This window comes from Procambarus clarkii, chromosome 5 (assembly GCF_040958095.1).
Source record: "Procambarus clarkii isolate CNS0578487 chromosome 5, FALCON_Pclarkii_2.0, whole genome shotgun sequence".
Classification (NCBI taxonomy): Eukaryota; Metazoa; Arthropoda; class Malacostraca; order Decapoda; family Cambaridae; genus Procambarus; species Procambarus clarkii.
In genome coordinates, this window is record NC_091154.1 from 11,908,541 (window position 1) to 11,924,658 (window position 16,118).

At 43.2% G+C, this 16,118-nt stretch overlaps 1 protein-coding gene across 2 annotated transcripts in view; it reads left to right on the plus strand.

Moving 5' to 3' along the window:
* LOC123761738 (UDP-glucuronosyltransferase 1A7-like) overlaps positions 1-16,118 on the plus strand; it is a 105,176-nt gene that overhangs the window by 35,428 nt on the left and 53,630 nt on the right. For both annotated transcript variants that reach the window (XM_069339453.1, XM_069339448.1), the window contains exon 3: positions 11,308-11,711. In XM_069339453.1, the coding sequence (XP_069195554.1) occupies positions 11,308-11,711 (404 nt within the window). The remainder of the gene's footprint in view (positions 1-11,307; positions 11,712-16,118) is intronic.

The window sequence follows — 16,118 nt, forward strand, 5'->3', positions numbered from 1 at the left end:
ACAAGAAACAAATATCAAGTTACTTTAAGTAACAGGGTAATATAAAGCCCCAGGTTTAGTGACAAGGGGATTAACTAAGACCAAATAATTAAGAGTATAAAACAGGCAAAGATGACAAACAAACAAAAAAATAAAAATAAAAATAAACACCTTTGGAAAGGAAAGGCAGAGCTTAAGTACACTTTGGTTGTATGTGAGACTACAAATTATGTTCTGGTTATTCAGCTGATATCCCACAGTCATCCAGGAAAGAAGTGAGGTGTGCCTCAGTGGTTATGACATAAGTTTTTCCAGAGTCAGTCTTCCTAGCTATTATTTTACCATCGCGCACACAACAATGTTTAATAGCAGTGGATCTTTTGCAAATTCCACGTAGTTTAAATAAGAGATTTTGTCTGAATCTGGTAAGACATTCGTTCACATAAACATTGGATTTCATAGCGACTGCAGCAGTGATAAGGTCTGACTTGCGGGAGCAGCTATCTAATTTCACACGAATCTTTCTGTTATTTGTACCAGATGATTTCGTACCCACTCTATAAGCTGACTCTATAAGAATACAGTCTCCGTGGTGTAGTGGTAAGACACTCGCCTGGCGTTCCGCGAGCGCTTTGTCATGGGTTCGTATCCTGGCCGGGGAGGATTTACTGGGCGCAAATCCTTAACTGTAGCCTCTGTTTAACGCAACAGTAAAATGTGTACTTGGTTGTAACAACGATTCTTCGCGGTGGGGATCGTATTCCAGGGACCTGCCCGAAACGCTACGCGTACTAATATGGCTGTACAAGAATGTAACAACTCTTGTATATATCTCAAAAAAAAAAAAAAAGATGTCACTTGCTTTGATTGAATAATTCAACTTAGTACGCAATTCCTGGATCACGATGGCAGTACAGTCTTCTCTGTCAGTTTCATGGGGAAAATCCTGTGATGAGATGATGACAGAATCAAGGAGCTTAAGTTGGTCTGATTCGTCTTGGGTTGCAGTGTGTTGCTGTTGTAGGGAGTTAAAATGGTTCTCTAACTTTTGTAACATCTCTTCTTGCTTCTTAGAGGTTTCTGCTGGTTTAAAGTTAGTAACCGAGATCTGAAGAGAGCTTAATTCCTGTTCGAGGTGGTCGACTCTGGCAGACAGATCTTGGTTAATCTTGTGCATGGCCAAAGCATCACTCTGAAGCTTCATTATCAGGTCCGACTGCTCTCGGATTATAGACTTTTGGTCATCATGTATTTGAGTCAATAGTTTGAGCCATGGATTATCAGCGAGACGCTTAAAGTCAGAACATGGGGAGGCAGCTCGTTTAAGTTGCTCCATATGGTTACATAACTGTTGTAAGGCTCGAGTCAGTGACGACGCTTCACTCAGCTGGGAAGGTTTGTTATTGTTGATGCAGGGAGGGTCGGTACCCCCCCCCCTCCCCCCCCCTCCTGGCAGCCACTAAGGGGGAGACAGCCGCGTTAATCCTGTTGCTAGCTTGGCTGTTTGGGTTCATCCTGATAGGTGTACTATCTTTCTTTGCGGCCTTACCGAGCTTAGAATTGTTTTGCATGGTAGCAATAGAGATGTACGCAGGCAGATAGGGTAGACTCGTTGATGTGGCAGCAGCAAGCGTCAGGTTAGCTTCCTCCAGGGAGCAACACTAATGAGGTCGAGATGAGCTAGTAGGTTAGGTTTTGTCGTATATTTCGGTCACATTTAGGTCACTGGGTACTTAGCTGCCTTCTGGGGTTGTTACATCATGTTTGGGATGTTGTGGCTCAAGGAGCAGCTGATAAAGTTGGAGGGGCAGCAGGGTCGTCAGGGGTTGCGTCAGGAGCGGATGAACGTTCGAGCGCGAGTTGAATATGTTAGAATATGTTAGTTAAGTCACTGCACAATCTCTCATGTGTACTCTATATATTTAAAACTTCGAAACTAATGTCTATCATGACCTTAAAAGCTTCCTAGAAGGTTGTAACAGAACCCATGGGCACAACACCAGAAACAAATACCTATTTGATATTCCAAGAGTGCGAATTAAAAGTTTAGGGCCATGCGTTATTTTTTAAAACTTTGCTCAATGTCAACAAATCTTTTTTTACTAGTTGTATATGAAGAGAGCTGCAACTGTTCCAAGTTTCAGTACTGCAGCCGAAATAGAAAGGGAGATTTAATATTTTTTAAACGAATATTACACATTTTCAGTAAGTTCCTGTAACCAAAAGTTTCAAATATAATCATTCTATGACACTTTTCTGACACATTAGCATATGATAAAGGTTCTGATGCCCCGGATTTTCCAAAATATGTTTAGTTTTACTAATACAAATAGTCAAAGTTCCCCCCAAAAATTATGCAAATATAACATGTTTATTGCTATTATAAAATCAATAAATGAACTTGGGAAAAAATGCTGGCATAAGATTTTAGAGACATAAACTTTACATATAAGGTGTAAGTTTCATGTAAATTTAATAAAAATGAAAGAGTAGGGACTCAGTTTGTGTTGCTTGAAAATAAATCATTAAAAATTAAAATCTAAGGTGCTGCCATCTGAGGTTGTGGTTGACATCAACCAATTTCCTCCAAAATTGGCACCCTTACAGATAGGCTTACGTGCACTCAGGTGTATAAGTTTCATGCAAATCGTCTGATAAACAAATTAGAAAAATCAAATTGAAAAAAAATCAATTCTTTTTATATAATTTTTTTTTATTAAACTAATTATTATTTTTTTTAATATATGCTATTGTAATAGCTGAGAATCATAGACATAATTTCAGTTGACACTTGTGTTTGATGTTAATTTTTAACCATTTTGGAAATTTTTTTACACCTAATTCAATATTTTTTCCTTCCTTCTTATGTATGCTACGATGCTGAGACTTGGACCACATGAAACACTTTTCATATCCAACTCGTCAAAAAAAGTTTGAATGAAATCGAACGAGTTTTCATTTATTGCATATTTTTGACATATTTGGAACTCATGGCCCCTTTTAACCAAACTAGAAATGCTCTACAAATCAAGGGGCCCAGAATGTGGAATGACCTTCCCAATCATGTCAAAGACTGTACCTCTCCTATTTACTATCTCCTGTACCTATTTGGAGCCGGTCGGCCGAGCGGACAACACGCTGGACTTGTGATCCTGTGGTCCCGGTTTCGATCCCGGACGCCGACGAGAAACAATGGACAGAGTTTCTTTCACCCTATGCCCCTGTTACCTAGTAGTAAAATAGGTACCTAGGTGTTAGTCAGCTGTCACGGGCTGCTTCCTGGGGGTGGAGGCCTGGTCGAGGACCGGGCCGCGGGGACACTAAAGCCCCGAAATCATCTCAAGCAATCAAGATAGCCTCAAGATAACCTCCCAATCAGTTTAAGAGAAAAACTAAGTACTACTTAATTAACTCCCTGTAACCTACCTCACCCCCTAAATGCAAACCCATGTCTTGCTATTTTAAACAATGCTGTTTATTGACCAACTTGTATAATTGCTGATTTCTACCATGTTCCCCTCCCCCCCCCCCACCTGTTAACTACTGTGACACTGAAAAAGTTCTTTCTACCGTCCCTGTGACTCATTTGGAGACTCAGTTTCCACCTGTGTCCCCTTGTTGTTGTTGTTAAAGATTCGCTACCTGGAACATAAAGTTCCAAGATTCGCTACCTGGAACATGAAGTTCCAAGATTCGCTACCTGGAACATGAAGTTCCAAGATTCGCTACCTGGAACATGAAGTTCCAAGATTCGCTACCTGGAACATAAAGTTCCAAGATTCGCTACCTGGAACATAAAGTTCCAAGATTCGCTACCTGGAACATAAAGTTCCAAGATTCGCTACCTGGAACATAAAGTTCCAAGATTCGCTACCTGGAACATAAAGTTCCAAGATTCGCTACCTGGAACATGAAGTTCCAAGATTCGCTACCTGGAACATGAAGTTCCAAGATTCGCTACCTGGAACATGAAGTTCCAAGATTCGCTACCTGGAACATGAAGTTCCAAGATTCGCTACCTGGAACATGAAGTTCCAAGATTCGCTACCTGGAACATAAAGTTCCAAGATTCGCTACCTGGAACATAAAGTTCCAAGATTCGCTACCTGGAACATAAAGTTCCAAGATTCGCTACCTGGAACATAAAGTTCCAAGATTCGCTACCTGGAACATAAAGTTCCAAGATTCGCTACCTGGAACATAAAGTTCCAAGATTCGCTACCTGGAACATAAAGTTCCAAGATTCGCTACCTGGAACATGAAGTTCCAAGATTCGCTACCTGGAACATGAAGTTCCAAGATTCGCTACCTGGAACATAAAGTTCCAAGATTCGCTACCTGGAACATAAAGTTCCAAGATTCGCTACCTGGAACATAAAGTTCCAAGATTCGCTACCTGGAACATGAAGTTCCAAGATTCGCTACCTGGAACATGAAGTTCCAAGATTCGCTACCTGGAACATGAAGTTCCAAGTAACACGGGCTATGGTGAGCCCGTAGTGTGTCCCCTTGTTCGTATACCACCCTTGCTAAATAATCTGTCCTTATCTACCATTATCTGAAAATTTGGTATGTGGTGATCATGTCTCCATGTGCTCTTCTGTCTTCCAACGACGTGAGACGCAATTCACGCAGCCTTTCCTCGTAACTCATATATCTTAGTTCTGGGACTAGTCTAATGGCATAACTTTGAACCTTCACCAGCTTCGTCTTTTGCTTTACAAGGTATGTAAAGTATTATAGAATCCTATGCTCTTGTATAGGATTCTATGCAAGAGCTGCATACTCCAGGATTGGTCTGACTTATGTGATATACAAGGCTCTAAATGATTCCTTACACAAGTTTCTAAGGGCAGTTCTGATGTTAGCCACTCTCGCATTCGCCGCTGATGATATTCTTTTTATGTGGGTTTAAGGAAACAGGTTTGGCATGATATCAAGTCCCAGACCTTTCTCTCTGTCCGTTTCGAGAACGACTTCATCTCCCATTCGGTTCTTTATGTCTAGCCTCCTGTTTCCTCAGCCTAGTTTCATCACCTTAAATTTACTTGGTTTGAACTCTATTAGCCATTTGTTGGACCATTCCTTCGGTTTGTCTAGGTCATCTTGTAGCCTCTTGTTATTTTCTTCTCTTAATCCTTCTCATAATTTTTGCATCAACAGCACACATTGAGAGGAATAACGAGTCTATTCACTCTGAGAGATCATTTACATATATCAGAAAAATGATAGGTCCGAGGACTGAACCTTGTGGCTGGGGACTCAACTGATGACGACCCCACTCCGACACCTCATCCCCTTACAGTGACTCGCTCTCTTCATTTGCTTAAGTACTCCCTTATCCATTAGAGTACCTTCCCTTTTACTCCCTACCCTATACAACATAAGCCAGGTATAACTGAAGGTACAGACAACATAAGCCAGGTATAACTGCAGGTACAGACAACATAAGCCAGGTATAACTGCAGGTACAGACAACATAAGCCAGGTATAACTGCAGGTACAGACAACATAAGCCAGGTATAACTGAAGGTACAGACAACATAAGCCAGGTATAACTGCAGGTACAGACAACATAAGACAGGTATAACTACAGGTACAGATAACATAAGCCAGGTATAACTGCAGGTACAGACAACATAAGCCAGGTATAACTGCAGGTACAGACAACATAAGCCAGGTGTAACTGAAGGTACAGACAACATAAGACAGGTATAACTGCAGGTACAGACAACATAAGCCAGGTACAACTGCAGGTACAGACAACATAAGCCAGGTGTAGCTGCAGGTACAGACAACATAAGCCAGGTATAACTACAGGTACAGACAACATAAGCCAGGTATAACTGAAGGTACAGACAACATAAGCCAGGTATAACTGCAGGTACAGACAACATAAGCCAGGTATAACTGCAGGTACAGACAACATAAGACAGGTATAACTGCAGGTACAGACAACATAAGCCAGGTACAACTGCAGGTACAGACAACATAAGCCAGGTGTAACTGAAGGTACAGACAACATAAGCCAGGTATAACTGAAGGTACAGACAACATAAGCCAGGTATAACTGCAGGTACAGACAACATAAGCCAGGTATAACTACAGGTACAGACAACATAAGCCAGGTATAACTGAAGGTACAGACAACATAAGCCAGGTATAACTGCAGGTACAGACAACATAAGCCAGGTATAACTGTAGGTACATACAACATAAGCCAGGTACAACTGAAGGTACAGACAACATAAGCCAGGTATAACTGCAGGTACAGACAACATAAGCCAGGTATAACTGCAGGTACAGACAACATAAGCCAGGTATAACTGAAGGTACAGACAACATAAGCCAGGTATAACTGCAGGTACAGACAACATAAGCCAGGTATAACTGAAGGTACAGACAACATAAGCCAGGTATAACTGAAGGTACAGACAACATAAGCCAGGTATAACTGAAGGTACAAACAACATAAGCCAGGTATAACTACAGGTACAGACAACATGAGCCAGGTATAACTGCAGGTACAGACAACATAAGCCAGGTATAACTGCAGGTACAGACAACATAAGCCAGGTATAACTGAAGGTACAGACAACATAAGCCAGGTATAACTGAAGGTACAGACAACATAAGCCAGGTATAACTGCAGGTACAGACAACATAAGCCAGGTATAACTACAGGTACAGACAACATAAGCCAGGTATAACTGAAGGTACAGACAACATAAGCCAGGTATAACTGCAGGTACAGACAACATAAGCCAGGTATAACTGTAGGTACAGACAACATAAGCCAGGTGTAACTGAAGGTACAGACAACATAAGCCAGGTATAACTGCAGGTACAGACAACATAAGCCAGGTGTAACTGCAGGTACAGACAACATAAGCCAGGTATAACTGCAGGTACAGACAACATAAGCCAGGTATAACTGCAGGTACAGACAACATAAGCCAGGTATAACTGCAGGTACAGACAACATAAGCCAGGTATAACTACAGGTACAGACAACATAAGCCAGGTATAACTGAAGGTACAGACAACATAAGCCAGGTATAACTGCAGGTACAGACAACATAAGCCAGGTATAACTGCAGGTACAGACAACATAAGCCAGGTATAACTACAGGTACAGACAACATAAGCCAGGTATAACTGAAGGTACAGACAACATAAGCCAGGTATAACTGCAGGTACAGACAACATAAGCCAGGTATAACTGCAGGTACAGATAACATAAGCCAGGTATAACTGAAGGTACAGACAACATAAGCCAGGTATAACTGCAGGTACAGACAACATAAGCCAGGTATAACTGCAGGTACAGACAACATAAGCCAGGTATAACTGAAGGTACAGACAACATAAGCCAGGTATAACTGCAGGTACAGACAACATAAGCCAGGTATAACTGCAGGTACAGACAACATAAGCCAGGTATAACTGAAGGTACAGACAACATAAGCCAGGTATAACTGCAGGTACAGACAACATGAGCCAGGTGTAACTGAAGGTACAGACAACATAAGCCAGGTATAACTGCAGGTACATACAACATAAGCCAGGTGTAACTGCAGGTACAGACAACATAAGCCAGGTATAACTGCAGGTACAGACAACATAAGCCAGGTATAACTGCAGGTACAGACAACATAAGCCAGGTATAACTGCAGGTACAGACAACATAAGCCAGGTATAACTACAGGTACAGACAACATAAGCCAGGTATAACTGAAGGTACAGACAACATAAGCCAGGTATAACTGCAGGTACAGACAACATAAGCCAGGTATAACTGCAGGTACAGACAACATAAGCCAGGTATAACTACAGGTACAGACAACATAAGCCAGGTATAACTGAAGGTACAGACAACATAAGCCAGGTATAACTGCAGGTACAGACAACATAAGCCAGGTATAACTGCAGGTACAGATAACATAAGCCAGGTATAACTGAAGGTACAGACAACATAAGCCAGGTATAACTGCAGGTACAGACAACATAAGCCAGGTATAACTGCAGGTACAGACAACATAAGCCAGGTATAACTGAAGGTACAGACAACATAAGCCAGGTATAACTGCAGGTACAGACAACATAAGCCAGGTATAACTGCAGGTACAGACAACATAAGCCAGGTATAACTGAAGGTACAGACAACATAAGCCAGGTATAACTGCAGGTACAGACAACATGAGCCAGGTGTAACTGAAGGTACAGACAACATAAGCCAGGTATAACTGCAGGTACAGACAACATAAGCCAGGTATAACTGAAGGTACAGACAACATAAGCCAGGTATAACTGCAGGTACAGACAACATAAGCCAGGTATAACTGCAGGTACAGACAACATAAGCCAGGTATAACTGCAGGTACAGACAACATAAGCCAGGTATAACTACAGGTACAGACAACATAAGCCAGGTATAACTGAAGGTACAGACAACATAAGCCAGGTATAACTGCAGGTACAGACAACATAAGCCAGGTATAACTGTAGGTACAGACAACATAAGCCAGGTGTAACTGAAGGTACAGGCAACATAAGCCAGGTATAACTGCAGGTACAGACAACATAAGCCAGGTGTAACTGCAGGTACAGACAACATAAGCCAGGTATAACTGCAGGTACAGACAACATAAGCCAGGTATAACTGAAGGTACAGACAACATAAGCCAGGTATAACTGCAGGTACAGACAACATAAGCCAGGTATAACTGCAGGTACAGACAACATAAGCCAGGTATAACTACAGGTACAGACAACATAAGCCAGGTATAACTGAAGGTACAGACAACATAAGCCAGGTATAACTGCAGGTACAGACAACATAAGCCAGGTATAACTGCAGGTACAGACAACATAAGCCAGGTATAACTACAGGTACAGACAACATAAGCCAGGTATAACTGAAGGTACATACAACATAAGCCAGGTATAACTGCAGGTACAGACAACATAAGCCAGGTATAACTGCAGGTACAGATAACATAAGCCAGGTATAACTGAAGGTACAGACAACATAAGCCAGGTATAACTGCAGGTACAGACAACATAAGCCAGGTATAACTGCAGGTACAGACAACATAAGCCAGGTATAACTACAGGTACAGACAACATAAGCCAGGTATAACTGAAGGTACAGACAACATAAGCCAGGTATAACTGCAGGTACAGACAACATGAGCCAGGTGTAACTGAAGGTACAGACAACATAAGCCAGTTATAACTGCAGGTACAGACAACATAAGCCAGGTATAACTGAAGGTACAGACAACATAAACCAGGTATAACTGCAGGTACAGACAACATAAGCCAGGTATAACTGCAGGTACAGACAACATAAGCCAGGTATAACTGCAGGTACAGACAACATAAGCCAGGTATAACTACAGGTACAGACAACATAAGCCAGGTATAACTGAAGGTACAGACAACATAAGCCAGGTATAACTGCTGGTACAGACAACATGAGCCAGGTGTAACTGAAGGTACAGACAACATAAGCCAGGTATAACTGCAGGTACAGACAACATAAGCCAGGTATAACTGAAGGTACAGACAACATAAACCAGGTATAACTGCAGGTACAGACAACATAAGCCAGGTATAACTGCAGGTACAGACAACATAAGCCAGGTATAACTGCAGGTACAGACAACATAAGCCAGGTATAACTGAAGGTACAGACAACATAAGCCAGGTATAACTGCAGTGTTGGTATTCTCCTGTCTAGTCCATCTAGCCACATAGAGCCTGCCTAGCCTTCTCTACCCGTCCATATAATTGCCAACCAATATATATTTATTTATTTATTTATCAAATATTTATTTATAAAATAATGTAATTGTTTCTAGAGGTTCCAGTAATATTATCTAATATTATTCAGGTTTTATAGGTGTGTGTGTACTCACCTATGTGTGCCCGCAGGATCGAGCATTGACTCTTGGATCCCACCTTTCTAGCCGCCAGTTGTTTAATGCAATGGCGCCTGTCCTATTTCCCTCTTATATCTAGTTTTTCTATTTTGTATGTCGTGATCATATTACCTCTTTTCCATCTATCTTCTAGTTTAGGCATGTTTAACGCCTCTGGTCTCTCCTCGTAACTCCTGTTTTTCTGTTCCGGAAGCCATTTTGTAGCATTCCGCTGCACCTTTTACAGTTTCTTTATGTGCTTCTTGAGATGTGGCCACCACACAACTGCTGCATATGTGCTTCTTGAGATGTGGCCACCACACAACTGCTGCATAATCCGGTTTTGATCTCACAAAAGTCATGAACAGTTTCCTTAGTATTTTACCATCCATATATATTTTTTTTAATTAAAAGCAAGTCTGAAGTTGGAATACGATGCATACGCTCCTCTCACAATGTTCTCTGTGTCCCTCTGGCGACAGCTTACTGTCCAAAACCACCCCCAGGTCTTGTTCTCTATTTGAGTTCTGTAATTTCTTTTTCACATAGTTTGAAAGTTGTGTGTGGTCTATTTTGTCTAATTCCACATTCAATAACATGGCATTTATTCACATTGAATTCCATTTGCCACTTGACACTCCAAGCACTTATTCTAAATAGATCAATTTGAAGCGCATTACAATCGTGTGCGTCTCTTATCTTCTCCAGTATATTAACATCATCCCCAAACATGTTCATATAATTGTGTATTCCTTCTGGTACATGGTTTATGTAGACGACGAACATTACTGGTGCAAGAACTGAACCCTGTTGTACTCCGCTAGTAACACTCCTCCTGTCAGATAAATTGTTTCTGATTACTGCCCTCATCTGTCTGTCAGTTAGAAAGTTTTCATCCATATCAGCAGTCTCCCTGTCACCCCTCCAGCATGTTCCAGTTTCCACAACAGTTGTGTGGGACTCTGTCAAAAGCCTTTTTTAGGTCCAGATAGACACAGTCAGCCCAACCAGCTCTTTCCTGTAGTATCTCTGTGGCTCTATCATAACAGCTAAGTAGATTTGTTACACAGGATCTTCCTGTTCGAAAACCATGCAGTCTGTCAGTCATTGTGTCATTTGCCTTTTATCTGGACGTCCATCGATGTAAAGGAATCTATTTGTCTTATCTATGTATATATATATATATATATATCATTCTATATATATGTCATTCTATGTGTGTCATTCTATGTGTCATTTTATATATGTCAGTCTACATATGTCTCATTCGTGTTTGATATTGAAGATGATAATAATTACAATATCATAATAATAATTCATATAACACTGATGATAAACAACGACAACAAAGAGGGAGGGAGACGACACAGTAAACAACAATGTTGGTGGACGACCCTGACAGGTGCTGGAGGTGGGCGTGGCGGCTGACGACCCTCTGCACCCCGGGGGCGAGACCGAGGGCGTGACCCCGGGCGAGGAGGAGGGCGTGGAGTGGGTGAGTGGGCGTGTGGTGTCCTCACGGGTGTGGGCGTGCAGGCAGTTCTCCAGCCAGACGTGGGTGGAGGAGGTGGTGTCGCGTGCCTCTCTCGTCGTCACCCCGCTGTTCCTCCACGACCTGTGTGTGCTGACGCTGGCTCAGAGGGTGGGCGTGACGGCTGTGGGCGTGGTCACCTCGCGTCTGGGGGCGTGGTGGGTGTGGGAGCACCTAGGGGTGCTGCCCAATCTGGCTACTACGCCAGTGCCCCCTCACAACCTCTTGCACACTAGCATCTGGGCGCGGACGGCTAATTTGGCCCGGCATTATGGGTAAGTTGTGTATGTGTGTGTACTCACCTATTTGTATTCACCTATTTGTGTCTGCAGGATCGAACATTGACTCTTGGCCCCCGCCTTTCGAGCCATCGGTTGTTTACAGCAATGACTCCGGTCCTATTTCCCTATCATTCCTATAGTATTTGCTTCCACCACCTGCTCCTTAAGTGCATTCCATTTTTTCACTACTCTCACACTAAAAGAAAACTTCCTAACATCCCTGTGACTCATCTGAGTTTCCAGGTTCCACCCATGTCCCCCGTTCTGTTACTATTGCGTGTGAACTTTTCGTCTATGTCCACTCTGTCAATCCCCCTGAGTATTTTATACGTTCCTATCATGTCCCCCTTTTCCCTTCTTCTTTCTAGTGTCGTAAGGCACAGTTCCTTAAGATGCTTTTCATTCCCCATCCCTCGTAACGTTGGGACGAGTCTCGTTGCAAACTTCTGAAGTTTTTCCAGTTTCCTTATGCGTTTCTTCAGGGGGGGGACTCCATGATGGGGCAGCATACTCTAGGACTGGCTTCACGTAGGCAGTGTAAAGTGCCCTAAATGCCTCCTTACTTAGGTTTCTGAATGATGTTTTAAGTTTCGCCAGTGTAGAGTACGCTGCTGTCGTTATCCTATTCATATGTGCCTCAAGAATTAGATTAGGTGTTACGTCCACGCCCAGGTCTCTTTCTCGCGTCGTCACAGGTAGGCAGTTCCCCTTCATTGTGTACTGTCCCTTAGGTCTCCTATCTCCTAGTCCCATTTCCATAACTTTACATTTGCTCGTGTTGAACTCCAGTAACCATTTCTCTGACCATCTCTGCAACCTGTTTAGGTCCTCTTGGAAGATCCTGCAATCCTCATCTGTCTCAACTCTTCTCATCAACTTTGCGTCATCTGTGAACATCGACATGTAGGACTCTACTCCTGTAAAAATGTCGTTAACATATACTAGAAATATAATTGGTCCCAGCACCGATCCTTGAGGTACTCCACTCGTTACTGTTCGCCAGTCCGACTTCTCGCCCCTTACTGTAACCCTCAGGCTCCTTCCTGTTAGGTAGTCCCTTACCCATGCCAGGGCCTGGGTAAGGAACCTAGTACATTGTGTATGTGTGTGTGTGCGTGTGCGTGTGCGTGTGTGTGTGTGTACTCACCTATTTGTACTCACCTATTTGTGCTTGCGGGGGTTGAGCTTTGGCTCTTTGGTCCCGCCTCTCAACTATCAATCAACCGGTGTACAGATTCCTGAGCCTACTGGGCTCTATCACATCTACATTTGAAACTGTGTATGGAGTCAGCCTCCACCACATCACTGCCTAATGCATTACATCCGTTAACTACTCTGTCACTGAAAAAGTTCCTTCTAACGTCTCTGTGGCTCATGTGGGTACTCAGTTTCCACCTGTGTCCCCTTGTTCGCGTCCCACCAGTGTTGAATAGTTTATCCTTGTTTACCCGGTCGATTCCTCTGAGGATTTTGTAGGTTGTGATCATGTCTCCCCTTACTCTTCTGTCTTCCAGTGTCGTAAGGTGCATTTCCCACAGCCTTTCTTCGTAACTCATGCCTCTTAGTTCAGGGACTAGTCTAGTGGCATACCTTTGGACTTTTTCCAGCTTCGTCTTGTGCTTGACAAGGTACAGGCTCCATGCTGGGGAGCCTGTATGTGTGTGTGTGTGTGTGTGTGTGTGTGTGTGTGTGTGTGTGTGTGTGTGTGTGTGTGTGTGTGTGTGTGTGTGTGTGTGTGTGTGTGTGTGTTTACTAGTTGTGTTTTTTACGGGGGTTGAGCTTTGCTCTTTCGGCCCGCCTCTCAACTGTCAATCAACTTGTTTACTACTTTTTTTTTTTTTTTTTTTTTCCACACCACACACACACACACCCCAGGAAGCAGCCCGTGACAGCTGACTAACTCCCAGGTACCTATTTACTGCTAGGTAACAGGGGCATTTAGGGTGAAAGAAACTTTGCCCATTTGTTTCTGCCTCGTGCGGGAATCGAACCCGCGCCACAGAATTACGAATCCTGCGCGCTATCCACCAGGCTACGAGGTGTGTGTGTGTGTGTGTGTGTGTGTGTACTCACCTAGTACTCACCTAGTTGTGTTTGCGGGGGTTGAGCTCTGGCTCTTTGGTCCCGCCTCTCAACCGTCAATCAACAGGTGTACAGATTCCTGAGCCTATTGGGCTCTATCATATCTACACTTGAAACTGTGTATGGAGTCAGCCTCCACCACATCACTTCCTAATGCATTCCATTTGTCAACCACTCTGACACTAAAAAAGTTCTTTCTAATATCTCTGTGGCTCATTTGGGCACTCAGTTTCCACCTGTGTCCCCTTGTGCGTGTTCCTCTTGTGTTAAATAGACTGTCTTTATCTACCCTATCAATTCCTTTCAGAATCTTGAATGTGGTGATCATGTCCCCCCTAACTCTTCTGTCTTCCAGGGAAGTGAGGTTTCATTCCCGTAGTCTCTCCTCGTAGCTCATACCTCTCAGCTCGGGTACTAGTCTGGTGGCAAATCTTTGAACCTTTTCCAGTTTAGTCTTATCCTTGACTAGATATGGACTCCATGCTGGGGCTGCATACTTCAGGATTGGCCTGACATATGTGGTATACAAAGTTCTGAATGATTCTTTACACAAGTTTCTGAATGCCGTTCGTATGTTGGCCAGCCTGGCATATGCTGCTGATGTTATCCGCTTGATATGTGCTGCAGGAGACAGGTCTGGCGTGATATCAACCCCCAAGTCTTTTTCCTTCTCTGACTCCTGAAGAATTTCCTCTCCCAGATGATACCTTGTATCTGGCCTCCTGCTCCCTACACCTATCTTCATTACATTACATTTGGTTGGGTTAAACTCTAACAACCATTTGTTCGACCATTCCTTCAGCTTGTCTAGGTCTTCTTGAAGCCTCAAACAGTCCTCTTCTGTTTTAATCCTTCTCATAATTTTAGCATCGTCTGCAAACATTGAGAGAAATGAATCGATACCCTCCGGGAGATCATTTACATATATCAGAAACAAGATAGGACCGAGTACAGAGCCCTGTGGGACTCCACTGGTGACTTCACGCCAATCGGAGGTCTCACCCCTCACCGTAACTCTCTGCTTCCTATTGCTTAGATACTCCCTTATCCACTGGAGCACCTTACCAGCTACACCTGCCTGTCTCTCCAGCTTATGTACCAGCCTCTTATGCGGTACTGTGTCAAAGGCTTTCCGACAATCCAAGAAAATGCAGTCCGCCCAGCCCTCTCTTTCTTGCTTAATCTTTGTCACCTGATCGTAGAATTCTATCAAGCCTGTAAGGCAAGATTTACCCTCCCTGAACCCATGTTGGCGATTTGTCACGAAGTCCCTTCTCTCCAGATGTGTTACCAGGTTTTTTCTCTCGATCTTTTCCATCACCTTGCATGGTATACAAGTCAAGGACACTGGTCTGTAGTTCAGTGCCTCTTGCCTGTCGCCCTTTTTGTATATTGGGACCACATTTGCCGTCTTCCATATTTCTGGTAGGTCTCCCGTCTCCAGTGACTTACTATACACTATGGAGAGTGGCAAGCAAAGTGCCTCTGCACACTCTTTCAGTATCCATGGTGAGATCCCATCTGGACCAACAGCCTTTCTAACATCCAGATCCAGCAGGTGTCTCTTAATCTCCTCTCTCGTAATTTCGAACTCTTCCAAGGCCGCCTGGTTTACCTCCCTTTCTCCTAGCACAGTGACCTCACCTTGTTCTATTGTGAAGACCTCCCGGAACCTCTTGTTGAGTTCTTCACACACCTCTCTGTCATTCTCTGTATACCTGTCCTCGCCTGTTCGAAGTTTCAATACCTGTTCTTTCACTGTTGTTTTCCTTCTGATGTGACTGTGGAGTAGCTTTGGTTCGGTCTTGGCTTTGTTTGCTATATCATTTTCAAAACTTTTCTCTGCTCTTCTCACCCTGACGTACTCATTCCTGGTTCTCTGGTATCTCTCTCTGCTTTCTGGTGTTCTGTTATTCCGGAAGTTCCTCCACGCCCTTTTGTTCATTTTCTTCGCTTCCATACATGCCCTATTATACCATGGATTCTTCTGTTGCTTCTCGAATTTTTCCCTTTGGGCCGGGATGAACCTGTTTACTGCCTCCTGAAACTTTTGGGTAACATAGTCCATCATACCCTGTACAGACTTATCTCTGAGGTCTGTGTCCCAAGGTATTTCACTTAGGAAACTTCTCATCTGTTCATAATTCCCCTTTCGATATGCCAGCCTTTTGATTCCTAGTTCTTTTTTGGGGGAGATAAGTCCTAGCTCTACCAGGTACTCAAAGTTCAATACACTGTGGTCACTCATTCCCAAGGGCGCTTCCATCTTAACTTCCCTTATATCCCACTCATTTAGGGTAAATATCATATCAAGCATTG